General features: G+C 52.7%; 1 protein-coding gene across 1 annotated transcript in view; it reads left to right on the forward strand.

The window, feature by feature from the left end:
• The window catches only part of LOC1281976 (microtubule-associated protein futsch), a 46,106-nt gene that overhangs the window by 25,823 nt on the left and 5,916 nt on the right, over positions 1-14,367 (forward strand). Inside the window, exon 6 of the mRNA XM_061646195.1 lies at positions 37-14,361. Within this exon, the coding sequence (XP_061502179.1) occupies positions 37-14,361 (14,325 nt within the window). The remainder of the gene's footprint in view (positions 1-36; positions 14,362-14,367) is intronic.

Here is a 14,367-nt window from a genome sequence, read left to right on the forward strand (position 1 = left end):
AGTTTATTTTTTTTTTTTTTTTGCTCATCCCCACAGTTGATGGAGGGTTCAGCCGCAAATCCTGTTTCTGGGACTTTGTGCGCCACCTAGATCGTCTGGATGCGGTGCTGATGACGCGCATCAACAATACCAACATCAAGGGCATCTCGTCCGTGGTTGAGCGCAAGAGCGAGGCGCACGTCTACCCACAGATAGGACATTTCTTCGGCAACATTCCTGAGCGCAAGGGGCTGCCGAGTCCGGACGGTGATAAGGATCGTGACCCACTGCTGGTGGATATACTGCAGGAGGGCCACCAAATCGTGACGAATCTGAAATCGTTAAACTTGAAGGCACAAAACTGCTACCGTGATGCGGAGCCGATCAATCTGTATCATAAGGTGGGCCATGGAACGCTCGATATGTACGTTATCAGTCCGGCCCGAGATTCGCGCGAGGTGAAGGACTTTCTGGCACGCTGGGCCGCGGCCGACCAGCGGCTGTTTACGAAAGAGGCGAAGGATGGAAAAGACTTTGCCTTCCCGTTGCAAAATCTGATCTCTATCTGCGCGCTGCTGGTGTGGACGCCAGCCAACCCGGAAGACAATATTACACGCATTCTCTTCCCGGGGTCGGCACCTGAGTACAAGATCCTTGAGGGATTGGAGAAGATGAAGAATGTCGAGTTTATGCGACAGCCAGTGTGCCCGGTCAAGTCAATCACGGCCAACCTCTCAACACCAGTGCTAGTGACGAAGAAGAGCCTGAAGTCGGCCTCGACTGATCGGATTATCGCGGAACCCCTACATCCGTCCAAGCCCAAGGACAACAAACTGATTGACAACAAAATGAGAATGATGCATGCCGATAACAAGCTGGCCAGCGATGGAATGGATAGCTCTGCGGACGAGATCAAAATGGAAAAGCAACTGTCCAAGACAGCGGCCTCGACGACTGTTGCTTCGGCCCGGATCGAAAGCAAACCCAAAGCTATTCGTTCTGGCAAACCGATTACCACAGCCGAGAAGAAACTTGACAACAAGAAGCTCGACCAGCAGGACGAAAAGAAAGACTCCATCTCAGACGTGAGCTCGGACAAAGAGGATGCACTATCCATCGACAAATCAAAACCCGTGGCCGTGGACAGTGAAAAGAGCCTCGATGAAGCGATCGACGCGCCCGAAAAGAAGGAGGAGGTCGATGCTGCCAAACCAGAGCTGGATGCGAAGGAAAAGAAGAAGGACGATACATCCCCAGCTGGAGCTGACACCGGTGGCATGGCGACAAAACCGACCAGGAAACCTCCTACGTCACGCACCGTTACTTCATCGACCGCCAGATCCAGGGTGGACACAGCAAGCAAAACGTCCAAGCCTTCGGTCGATAGAAAGCCTGCAGTCAGGAAACAAACAGAAGCAAATAAATCCTCACCAACAACACCGAAAAAGACGAGTTCCATCGAAGCAAAGCTTACCAATGGCAGTGCCACCAAAGCGGAACAGGGCGAAGATGTGAAAAAGGCCGTCGGAAAGTCAACTGCAGCCAAAGTGGGCCCAACCTTAGGATCAAAACCAGGCAAATCTAGTCCGAAAGCTACTCCAGCGAAAAGTGCGAAGGATGAAAACAACCGCAAGGTCCTCGAGGCAAGACAGCGTCCAACTATGGCTGCCAAGCGTGAGGCTCGAAAAGATCAGGAAAAGAAGGAAACTGCTCCAGCAAAGCAAACGGAGCGTAAGCCCATCTCGCGACGACCGAAGGGCACCATTTCGACATCTTCCAGCGCAATGAACGCTGGTGGTAGTCCTGTCAAGGCCAAGAAGGTGCTCAAGTCGGAAAAGGATGCAGTCATCAGGAAGGCCAAGCTGGACAAGAGTGGTACTACCGATTCGAGTCTCGTGTCAACGCCAAGCGCCGACGAAGGCGGTGTGCCCATTCCCAAGCGACCGATTGGAGTTGCTATTCCAGATGTCGCTCCTGGAGATACCGAGACGCTGGAAGCTATCAAGAAACAGCAGCAACTGGCCGAGCTCAAGGAAGAACAGGAAGCGGTGCGTGAGATTGAAGCCGTGTTTAACCGCGATCAGGCTGCACAGAAAGCTCTCAAACACCGAGAGCTTGCACTCACCGAGGAGCATCGCGAAGTGCAGGACAGTGCCACCGAGCCGGAAGAAGAGGAGGAATATCTTATCATTGAAAAGGAAGAACAGTACACCGAGGACTCGATCAATGAGCCGGAGAGCAGTGCCACCAAAGAGGAAGAAATTCAGAAACATCAGCGCGATTCGCAAGAGTCCGAAAAACGGAAGCGCGACAGTTTGGAAGAAGAGAAAGAGGAAAAGGTGGATGCGGATAAGGTTGTTGTTGTTGAGACGGCTGCCGAGGAGGATGCCGCTGAAAGTGAAAAGCCGGATGACGATCAACCGCATCAGGAAGAGGAGGAAGATGTCGAAGCCAGTGCCCCGGCCGAGGAGCGACCTGACGACAAGGAAAGGCTTTCGCCCAAGCACAAACAAGAGCTCGAGGAGGAGGTGCAGGATATTATCGCATCAGCGAAGGAAATCGCCAAATCCAAGATGGAAACCTCGATGGACGGGCTGAAGACAGAGGAGATCTCATCCTTTAGCCCGGATGAAAAAATGAGCAGCACGAAAAAGACCAGCGACACTCGGGACGAGGAGCAGGAACTACCGATCGGCCATCCAAAAGACCATATCGATCCCCCTCACCACGAGAGCCACCACGAGGAGCGTGTTTCGGCAACCGTCGAGTCTGGTGCGACAACGACTGCTCCAACACTTCCCGAAGACGAACGCATACCCCTTGACGAAATCAAGGAAGATCTCGTGATCGAAGAAAAGCACGTCAAGGAGGAAACAAAGGAAATCGAAGTGGCATCGACGATACCAGTGGCGTCTGCTGCAGCAATCCCAATCGAGCAACCGATGGGACCGGTAGTGGCAACGGAGGAAGTGCCCACTGCGGCAGCTCCATTGAAAACAGTTTATGAGCCACTGGAACGACCGATACCGGCTAAGATGCAGTTCAGCGCACAGCAGGCCCATATGCGCGATGTGGTGAAAACACCGGATGAGGTTGCCGATCTGCCGGTGCATGAGGAGGCCGATCTCGAGGAGGATTACGGCGAGGATAAGGATAAGGATAGTAAAGAAGATGAGGATAAGGACCGTGATACGAAAGAGAAGCCAGAGGAGGAACCGATCGTCGCAGTCTCTACGACAATCGTGTCATCGACACTGGCGGCGATAGAGACTGAAGTTAAGCAACCTGAGAAGACTGATCAAGAAAGGCATGTAGCGGATAAGTCAGTTGAAAGTGATAAACCATGTGATACGTCAAAGAAACCAACTGAAGTGGAGGAAGTGTTCGAGAAAATGCAAAGAGACACCCTGCTGGACAAGCCGCCAAAATCTGACGCACAGGACATAGAACAACAGGATGCTTCAAAACCACTGCTCATGGACGATGCCATTTTGAGGGATTTGGAGTCACAAATAATCCCAGTAGACGATAAGCTCGAAAGTGCCGTAAAGGTGCAGCAACAGCATCAGGTTAAACCTGACAGCAAGTTGCCAGCAGAAGCAACCGATCAAGATAAGCATGAAGCTGATGAAGACGAAACGAACAAGGTCCCAGTGGAGGAAGAGTTGATCGTCGCACAAAAAGTAGTACCTAAGGTTCCTGAACCACCACAAACCGTAGCGTCGGTGTTGGATGAAATCTGGCAAACACCATCAAAGGTCGAGGAAAAATTGGACGAGTTGAAACATCTAATCGACGACAAAGCGAAGAGCACCGTGTCTGATCTAGTGGCCATCAAGGACACTATGGTGAAAACTGTTGCCGAACGGAAGGAGGAAATCATCGATACCGTTGTAGTAGAGGTCAAGGATGCGGATCAAAAAGTAAAAGAGATCCTTGAAGACGCTGGCAAAGAAGTGGAACAAATGGTTGTTCAAACTGCACAAGAGGTGGTAAAAGGTATTACCGATAAAGCTGACTCCGTGCTTGACGATCTGCAAGCTAAGACCAAGCTGATCGACGATGAACTAACAGCCACCACTTCTAAGATGGACGCGAAAGTGGATTCCGTAGTCCAAGAGGTTTCGCAAGCTGCTACAAAGGTAGATGAAACGCTGGTCAACATCGCAGCAGAAACGAGCGAACTGGAAAAGCTAGCGAAAGATCTCAAACAAGATGTTATCAGCCAGCTGGATAGTACCAAACAACAGCTCGAACAAGACCTTACGAAAGAGGTAGAAAAGGTGCAAGACAAAGCGAAAACTGGCATTAGCTCTTTCTTCGGAAGCATCACGGAAGGCATTAAAAGTGGAATCGAGAAAATGGCAGACAAAGTGGAACACAAGATCAAAGATAAAACCGAGGAAGTTGAAGTCAAATTGCAACAAGTCACAGAAAAAATTGACAGTCTCCAAATGGAGCGCAATTTAGAATCGGTCGCAGCAGCACACCAAGAGTCGGAACAACAAGCATACGATCGATTTGGAGGCCCTTACGAGCGAAGCTATACCCAGGAGTTGCGTGAAACGCATATTACGACACTCGATTCTCCGGTCTCAGATGGGGATAAGCTAAATATGGAATTGAAATCCATGGTTAACATTCCGCAAGATATCGACGAAGACAAGGAGCTCGAAGAGCTGGAGGCTAACAAAAACATGGGTTCATTTGTGATCGAGGACATCAAGTACAGTGCTTTTGATGATGCTAATCTGCGCGAGATCAAAGAGGAGGAAGAGGAAGATCGGGTTTCTCCACCACAAGGAGCCTCGGAGAAGCTTGACCCAGTCATTGGCATGATGCCACCACGCGCGCGTACTCCGGAAGATGTGGCCAAGATTGTGGCCAATGTAGCGGAAGTCTTGAAGTCCGATAAGGACTTAGAGGAAATCATTCCTGGTTTTGATCCTCAGGAGCTAGAGCGAAAGCTTTCCCAAGGTGCTGCGCGTGAGGAAGATGTAGGCACAGTACAGCGAATGCTCGTTACGGCCAGCAGCGAAGATGGTGGCGAAGAGACGGTCATTTGTGCCGACGGAACTATCACATTCTCAAAGTCAGCTACGCCAGAACCCATTCAGGGTTCCGGCACGACTACTCCTGAGATTAAGGTGCAGGAGGAGAATGAAGACGAAGAGGATGACGCCGAGTCGCATATGCCCACAAAGGATGCTACTGACGTGAAGCGAACAGGAGATGAAAAGGGAAGCCCTGCATCGTCAGGCAAATCGTCGCCAGATCTAAAAACATCTCCCACATCAATCGAAGAGAAGGACAAACACGAATTGCCTGAAAAGTTGGTTCAGGTCGAGGTGGCAAAACCAAAGATGCCTGAAGAAACTATTGGCATGGTGAGCGATATCCGTAAGGAATCGTTAGCCGATCATCAAACATACGATCAAATCGATGATACAAGACGTGAGTCCGCCATTAGTACATTCAGCGAGCGAGATTATACCAAGGATGAAAGCTCTTTCGTCGATGAACGTGATTCGTCTCGGGCGCATTCGATATCAAGTCACATCAGTGATCTAAAAGAAGACCCAACCGATCTAAAATCAGTGGCAGACTTTTTAAAGGAATCTGAAAAAGATCACGATCAAGTATTTGTTGAAACAGACGGCAAAATGAAGGAGCTTTCTAGTCCTGAATCCATTACAAGTCAGAAAACGGTATCAGAGAAGGATCAGATTGTTGTAGGCGGAACTGCTGCCACATCAATTGAGCCAGCTGCTGCATCCGATATGACTATTGATGCTAAAGCACAGGTCGAAACGGGTGAGTTTTCTCGTCCAGAATCTCCAGCAAGTGTGGGAGACACTGGCCTTCCAGAATCGACAGTGCCACATAGCACAACCAAAGATGTTCACGAACAACCCATTCAAATGCGACAACAGTTGAAAGAATCTGCATCATTGGATCTCGCAGAAGAACTGCAGGAAGAAACAAGTTTTTCTCGTCCTGCATCACCAGCTAGCGCCGAAGATATATCTCGTCCTGCTTCTGCTGCAAGTGGACCAGCTGACAAGGCTCCGTCTGAGAAGTCCGTCGATTTGAAGGCTGAGACCAAGGAGGAGTCCCGTCCTGCTTCTGCTGCAAGTGGACCAGCTGACAAGGCTCCGTCTGATAAGTCCGTCGATCTCAAAGCTGATGACAAGGAGGAGTCCCGACCTGCTTCTGCTGCAAGTGGACCAGCTGACAAGGCTCCGTCTGAGAAGTCCGTCGATCTCAAGACTGATGCCAACGAGGAGTCCCGACCTGCTTCTGCTGCAAGTGGACCAGCTGACAAGGCTCCGTCTGAAATGTCCGTCGATCTCAAGGCTGAGACCAAGGAGGAGTCTCGACCTGCTTCTGCTGCAAGTGGACCAGCTGACAAGGCTCGGTCTGAGAAGTCAGTTGAGCTGAAAGCAGATGACAAGGAGGAGTCCCGTCCTGCTTCTGCTGCAAGTGGACCAGCTGACAAGGCTCCGTCTGAGAAGTCCGTCGATCTCAAGGCTGAGACCAAGGAGGAGTCCCGACCTGCTTCTGCTGCAAGTGGACCAGCTGACAAGGCTCCGTCTGAGAAGTCCGTCGATCTCAAGACTGATGCCAACGAGGAGTCCCGACCTGCTTCTGCTGCAAGTGGACCAGCTGACAAGGCTCCGTCTGAGATGTCCGTCGATCTCAAGGCTGAGACCAAGGAGGAGTCTCGACCTGCTTCTGCTGCAAGTGGACCAGCTGACAAGGCTCCGTCTGAGAAGTCCGATGAGCTGAAGGCTGATGCCAAGGAGGAGTCTCGTCCTGCTTCTGTTGCAAGTGGACCAGCTGACAAGGCTCCGTCTGAGAAGTCCGTCGATCTCAAGGCTGATGACAAGGAGGAGTCCCGTCCTGCTTCTGCTGCAAGTGGACCAGCTGACAAGGCTCCGTCTGAGAAGTCTGTCGGGCTGAAAGCTGATGATAAGGAGGAGTCCTGTCCTGCTTCTGCTGCAAGTGGACCAGCTGACAAGGCTCCGTCTGAGATGTCCATCGATCTCAAGGCTGAGACCAAGGAGGAGTCCCGTCCTGCTTCTGCTGCAAGTGGACCTGCTGACAAGGCTCCGTCTGAGAAGTCCGTCGATCTCAAGGCTGAGACCAAGGAGGAGTCTCGACCTGCTTCGGCTGCAAGTGGACCAGCTGACAAGGCTCCATCTGATAAGTCCGATGAGCTGAAGGCTGATGCTAAGGAGGAGTCTCGTCCTGCTTCTGCTGCAAGTGGACCAGCTGACAAGGCTCCGTCTGAGAAGACCGTCGATCTCAAAGCTGATGACAAGGAGGAGTCCCGACCTGCTTCTGCTGCAAGTGGACCTGCTGACAAGGCTCCGTCTGAGAAGTCCGTCGATCTCAAGGCTGAGACCAAGGAGGAGTCCCGACCTGCTTCTGCTGCAAGTGAACCTGCTGACAAGGCTCCGTCTGAGAAGTCCGTCGATCTCAAGGCTGATGCCAAGGAGGAGTCCCGTCCTGCTTCTGCTGCAAGTGGACCTGCTGACAAGGCTCCGTCTGAGAAGTTCGTCGATCTCAAGGCTGATGCAAAGGAGGAGTCCCGACCTGCTTCTGCTGCAAGTGGACCAGTTGACAAGGCTCCGTCTGAGAAGTCCGTCGATCTCAAGGCTGATGCCAAGGAGGAGTCCCGACCTGCTTCTGCTGCAAGTGGACCAGCTGATAAGGCTCCGTCTGAGAAGTCCGTCGATCTCAAGGCTGATGCCAAGGAGGAGTCTCGTCCTGCTTCTGCTGCAAGTGGACCAGCTGACAAGGCTCCGTCTGAGAAGTCCGTCGATTTCAAGACTGATGCCAACGAGGAGTCTCGTCCTGCTTCTGCTGCAAGTGGACCAGCTGACAAGGCTCCGTCTGAGAAGTCCGTCGATCTCAAGGCTGAGACCAAGGAGGAGTCCCGACCTGCTTCTGCTGCAAGTGGACCAGCTGACAAGGCTCCGTCTGAGAAGTCCGATGAGCTGAAGGCTGATGCCAAGGAGGAGTCCCGACCTGCTTCTGCTGCAAGTGGACCAGCTGACAAGGCTCCGTCTGAGAAGTCCGTCGATCTCAAGGCTGATGCAAAGGAGGAGTCCCGACCTGCTTCTGCTGCAAGTGGACCAGCTGACAAGGCTCCGTCTGAGAAGTCCGTCGATCTCAAGGCTGATGACAAGGAGGAGTCCCGACCAGCTTCTGCTGCAAGTGGACCAGCTGACAGGGCTCCGTCTGAGAAGTCCGTCGATCTCAAGGTAGATACCAAGGAGGAGTCCCGACCAGCTTCTTCTGCAAGTGGACCAGCTGACAAGGCTCCGTCTGAGAAGTTCGTCGATCTCAAGGCTGATGCCAAGGAGGAGTCTCGTCCTGCTTCTGCTGCAAGTGGACCTGCTGACAAGGCTCCGTCTGAGAAGTCCGCCGATCTCAAGCCTGAGACCAAGGAGGAGTCCCGACCTGCTTCTGCTGCGAGTGGACCAGCTAATAAGGCTCCGTCTGAGAAGTCCGTCGATCTCAAGGCTGATGACAAGGAGGAGTGTCGACCAGCTTCTGCTGCAAGTGGACCAGCTGACAAGGCTCCGTCTGAGAAGTCCGTCGATCTCAAGGCTGATGCCAAGGAGGAGTCCCGACCTGCTTCTGCTGCAAGTGGATCAGCTGACAAGGCTCCGTCTGATAAGTCCGATGAGCTGAAGGCTGATGCCAAGGAGGAGTCCCGACCTGCTTCTGCTGCAAGTGGACCAGCTGACAAGGCTCTGTCTGAGAAGTCCGTCGATCTCAAGGCTGAGACCAAGGAGGAGTCCCGTCCTGCTTCTGCTGCAAGTGGACCAGCTGACAAGGCTCCGTCTGATAAGTCCGATAAGCTGAAGGCTGATGCCAAGGAGGAGTCCCGACCTGCTTCTGCTGCAAGTGAACCAGCTGACAAGGCTCCGTCTGAGAAGTCCGTCGATCTCAAGGCTGATGACAAGGAAGAGTCCCGACCTGCTTCTGCTGCGAGTGGACCAGCTGACAAGGCTCCGTCTGAGAAGTCCATCGATCTCAAGGCTGAGACCAAGGAGGAGTCCCGACCTGCTTCTGCTGCAAGTGGACCAGCTGACAAGGCTCCGTCTGAGAAGTCCGTCGATCTCAAGGCTGATGCCAAGGAGGAGTCCCGTCCTGCTTCTGCTGCAAGTGGATCAGCTGACAAGGCTCCGTCTGAGAAGTCCGTCGATCTCAAGGCTGATGACAAGGAGGAGTCCCGACCTGCTTCTGCTGCAAGTGGACCAGCTGACAAGGCTCTGTCTGAGAAGTCCGTCGATCTCAAGGCTGAGACCAAGGAAGAGTCCCGACCAGCTTCTGCTGCAAGTGGACCAGCTGACAAGGCTCCGTCTGAGAAGTCCATCGATCTCAAGGCTGATGCCAAGGAGGAGTCCCGACCTGCTTCTGCTGCAAGTGGATCAGCTGATAAGGCTCCGTCTGAGAAGTCCGTCGATCTCAAGGCTGATGACAAGGAGGAGTCTCGTCCTGCTTCTGCTGCAAGTGGACCAGCTGACAAGGCTCCGTCTGAGAAGTCCGTCGATCTCAAAGCTGATGACAAGGAAGAGTCCCGTCCTGCTTCTGCTGCAAGTGGACCTGCTGACAAGGCTCCGTCTGAGATGTCCGTTGATTTCAAATCTGAGACCAAGGAGGAGTCCCGTCCTGCTTCTGCTGCAAGTGGACCAGCTGACAAGGCTCCGTCTGAGAAGTCCGTCGATCTCAAGGCTGATGCCAAGGAGGAGTCCCGACCTGCTTCTGCTGCAAGTGGACCAGCTGACAAGGCTCTATCTGATAAGTCCGATGAGCTGAAGGCAGATGCCAAGGAGGAGTCCCGACCTGCTTCTGCTGCAAGTGGACCAGCTGACAAGGCTCCGTCTGAGAAGTCCGTCGATCTCAAGGCTGATGCCAAGGAGGAGTCCCGACCTGCTTCTGCTGCAAGTGGACCAGCTGACAAGGCTCCATCTGATAAGTTTGATGAGCTGAAGGCTGATGCCAAGGAGGAGTCTCGTCCTGCTTCTGCTGCAAGTGGACCAGCTGACAAGGCTCCGTCTGAGAAGTCCGTCGATCTCAAGGCTGAGACCAAGGAGGAGTCTCGTCCTGCTTCTGCTGCAAGTGGACCAGCTGACAAGGCTCCGTCTGATAAGTCCGATGAGCTGAAGGCTGATGCCAAGGAGGAGTTTCGTCCTGCTTCTGCTGCAAGTGGACTAGTTGACAAGGCTCCGTCTGAGAAGTCCATCGATCTCAAGGCTGAGACCAAGGAGGAGTCTCGACCTGCTTCTGCTGCGAGTGGATCAGCTGACAAGGCTCCGTCTGAGAAGTCCATCGAGCTGAAGGCTGATGACAAGGAAGAGTCCCGACCTGCTTCTGCTGCAAGTGGACCAGCTGATAAGGCTCCCTCTGAGAAGTCCAATGAGCTGAAGGCTGATGACAAGGAGGAGTCCCGACCTGCTTCTGCTGCAAGTGGACTAGCTGACAAAGCTCCGTCTGAGAAGTCCATCGATCTCAAGGCTGAGACCAAGGAGGAGTCCCGACCTGCTTCTGCTGCAAGTGGACCTGCTGACAAGGCTCCGTCTGATAAATCCGATAAGCTGAAGGCTGATGCCAAAGAGGAGTCCCGACCTGCTTCTGCTGCAAGTGGACCAGCTGACAAGGCTCCGTCTGAGAAGTCCGTCGATCTCAAGGCTGATGACAAGGAGGAGTCCCGACCTGCTTCTGCTGCAAGTGGACCAGCTGACAAGGCTCCGTCTGAGAAGTCCATCGATCTCAAGGCTGAGACCAAGGAGGAGTCCCGACCTGCTTCTGCTGCAAGTGGACCAGCTGACAAGGCTCCGTCTGAGAAGTCCGTCGATCTCAAGGCTGATGACAAGGAGGAATCCCGACCAGCTTCTGCTGCAAGTGGACCAGCTGACAAGGCTCCGTCTGAGAAGTCCGTCGATCTCAAGGCTGATGACAAGGAAGAGTCCCGACCTGCTTCTGCTGTAAGTGGACCAGCTGACAAGGCTCCGTCTGAGAAGTCCATCGATCTCAAGGCTGAGACCAAGGAGGAGTCCCGACCTGCTTCTGCTGCAAGTGGACCAGCTGACAAGGCTCCGTCTAAGAAGTCCGTCGATCTCAAGGCTGATGACAAGGAGGAGTCCCGACCTGCTTCTGCTGCAAGTGGACCAGCAGACAAGGCTCGGTCTGAGAAGTCCGTTGAGCTGAAAGCTGATGACAAGGAGGAGTCCCGTCCTGCTTCTGCTGCAAGTGGACCAGCTGACAAGGCTCCGTCTGAAAAGTCCGTCGATCTCAAGGCAGATGCCAAACAAGAGTCCCGACCTGCTTCTAGTGCAAGTCTAACTAGTGACAAAGCACCATCAGACAAATCGGTTGATCATAAAACCGATGTGGAAACATCCTGTGCATCCTCATTTATGAAATTTGAGGAGTCTTTATCGCGCCGAGAATCATCCACTACCACCAAAGACGAACGCCCTGCTTCAGCAATGAGCGATGGTGAAGAAGATGACTTCGAGACAAAAGTGGTTATGAAGGAAACCCGATCCAAATCTATGTCAGCCGTGGCCACATCTTCTGTACAACGTTCCGGATTTGAAGGTAGCACATTGGGAGTACTAGAAGAATCGGTCATATCTTCCCGTGACGATCTTGATACATTGCGCAGCCCTCGTGATAGTGTAACAAAAATAGATCCCACGTTCGTCCCACACCAATCGGAGCGAGCCATGGTAAAGTCTTTTAAGCCATTGTTTAGTGACAATCCACAGTTCCCGGGAGAGAAGGATGATATACACAAGCCAGATGCAACGAGTACGTTCCCAAAATGCGGCCTGGACAGTACCGAAAGCCCTGAACATGGCGCATCTATTGCCAAAGGCATGGATCAGCTACTAAAAGATACAGTCACCTCCATGAAAGAAATTGAAAAGATGACTTCCACTGTCATTTCCTCCACGGTCTCTAAAAAGGAGGAATCAACAACAGAAGGCAAGACCACTGGAACATCCACCATGAGCGCATTCCCGATGTCTCTCGATAGTGGTAAATCGTCTCCTTATCTTGCTGACAAATCGCAGGAGTCCAGTGCAAAATCGGTCAGTCCGCAACAGGACAAAGACTCGCTCGACGAGAGCTCCACATCGTTCAACACATTCATTGAGAAGGATAGCTTATCGGAAAAGACCCAACAGCAGCAACACATTTCTATTCGCATGAATACAACTGGCGAAGCAATAACAACTGAAACTACCGCAACCACAACTGAGAGAATTGCAGACGAATTGCTCTTTGCTGGTAATAAAACACCACCGACTGCTCCAATTAGTCCGAACGTTGCAGCAAAAGATGGTATGAGTATAACCCAAACTCATTGCGAGTCTTCAACTCTGTCTAGCTCGACGTCTGTTGCATCAGCGACAATGACACTGGCGAGTACTGCTATGACGACTGCGCCGACTGGTCCGACTGCGCCAAAGGACGATGCATCTGGTATTTCAACACCTAAAGAGTCTGTACCATCTGGCAAGTCGAGCCCGGGGCTGATGTCCGTGCACACGCAGGGTAGTACGGACAGTGCTTCCAAATCGATCAACTTGGGCCACAGCAGTTCAGGTATTGAGACATCAGATTCATCGCCAAAGCCAACATCGCCCTTCCCGAAGGTGGTCGTCGACACGCTAAAACTTGCGGACGAGGCAAAGACCACCTCCGGCATGAGCACACCGGACATGACGCGTTCCTCAACGCCAGACATGGTCGACTCACAGATCGAGCGCATTGCCACTACGACAGCGAGCGGGGAGAAGAGCGACTCTCAAACTACTGTTACGACTACGACGACGACGACAAAGACCACGACGTACATCATTAAGGATGGACAAAAGATTGAGGTCGACAGCAACGTGCATAGTGACACAGTTAGCAAAACGGAAACACAGCAACCCGATGCTTCTGCCGTCCCCTCCGGTGGAGTATCGTCCACCACCACAACAACTTACATTGTGAAAGAAGATGGACAAAAGATCGAAGTGGACAGCAGCCAACACGCCGATCAGATGTCGCAATCGATCGTTTCCATCAAAGCCTCGGCTCCTACCCAGCTAACGCTGGCCGGTACCGAGGAGCGCAGTTTCGCCGAGGACTACGATGAAAAGGATGTGCTATCACCGCGATCCGACATTTCCTCTGGACAGGCATCCCGCATTGTGGCCGGATGGCACGACGAGGATGTACCTGGCTCGCCGATGAGCGTCACTTCGCAAGCTCCACTGTCTCCCAGCACTAAATACACCTACGACTACGACCTGCAGCATTCGAGCTCGGGTGTGAGCAAAAAATCTGACATTGAAATTGACCAGGACAGCCAGGACGACGTCGTTCCGCCGCAGTACGGCAGCGAGGAAGCGAAATCGGCCATTCCCATCACTTCCAGCTACAAAGCAGACCCAATGAGCACCTCGTTTTACGGCCAGCTGCCAGAAGTTCCGTCAATGACCATGGCCTCAAGCACCACTCGTTCGATCCCGATTCCGATTACCGGTACCGCTAAAGGCTTTTCCAAACCGTACGTAGAGTATGCGTCCAGTGGCGACAGCAGTGTCGATTCCAGCCACAAGCCATCGATGACGGGTGACCGCAAGTATCTGGACGAGGCAGATCTTGACTTTGAAAAAGCATTCAGCAGCGCCAGCAGCACCAAGATGGACGATCTGATGACGACGTCAATGCACTTTTCGAGCGAGAAAGAGTTTATGGCCGCTACATCCACTATCGCTGCCAGTATGGCCCAGGCGCAAAAGATGGAAATGGATTTCACTTCAACCGGACTTCCGTCGTCGGTGACGACCACTGTCACGGGAGCACAGCCGAGTGCAGCTGTCGCCACTCCGTCTCAGCTCCCGCCAGCACAACCACAAGCGCAATCACAATCAACTCAACCACAATCAACTACCCAGCCGGCCGGACAGTCCACAAGTACGACTACGGCCGAAGCGAAGAGCGTGCTCGATTCATGGGGCAAACCACTGGGACTTCCATCGCCAGCGCCCATGACAGCCGATGATAACAAGACGACGCCGAAGAAGGAACGCCGCATGCTGATGAGCAAAACGAAGCTGAACAACGAGAAGAACCTCCGCAAGCGAGCCGAATCTCCTACCAAAGCATCTGCGAAAAAGTGTACCACTCCTGTCTACGTTGACCTGTCATACGTGCCACATCACGGCAACTCGTACTACGCGAACGTCGAGTTCTTCAAGCGAGTGCGTGCCCGATACTACGTTTTCTCCGGTACGGAACCGAGCCGGGAGGTGTACAATGCCCTGCTGGAGGCCAAACAAACCTGGGAAGATAAAGAATTAGGTAGGT

This window comes from Anopheles gambiae, chromosome 2, assembly GCF_943734735.2.
Source record: "Anopheles gambiae chromosome 2, idAnoGambNW_F1_1, whole genome shotgun sequence".
NCBI classification, from domain to species: domain Eukaryota; kingdom Metazoa; phylum Arthropoda; class Insecta; order Diptera; family Culicidae; genus Anopheles; species Anopheles gambiae.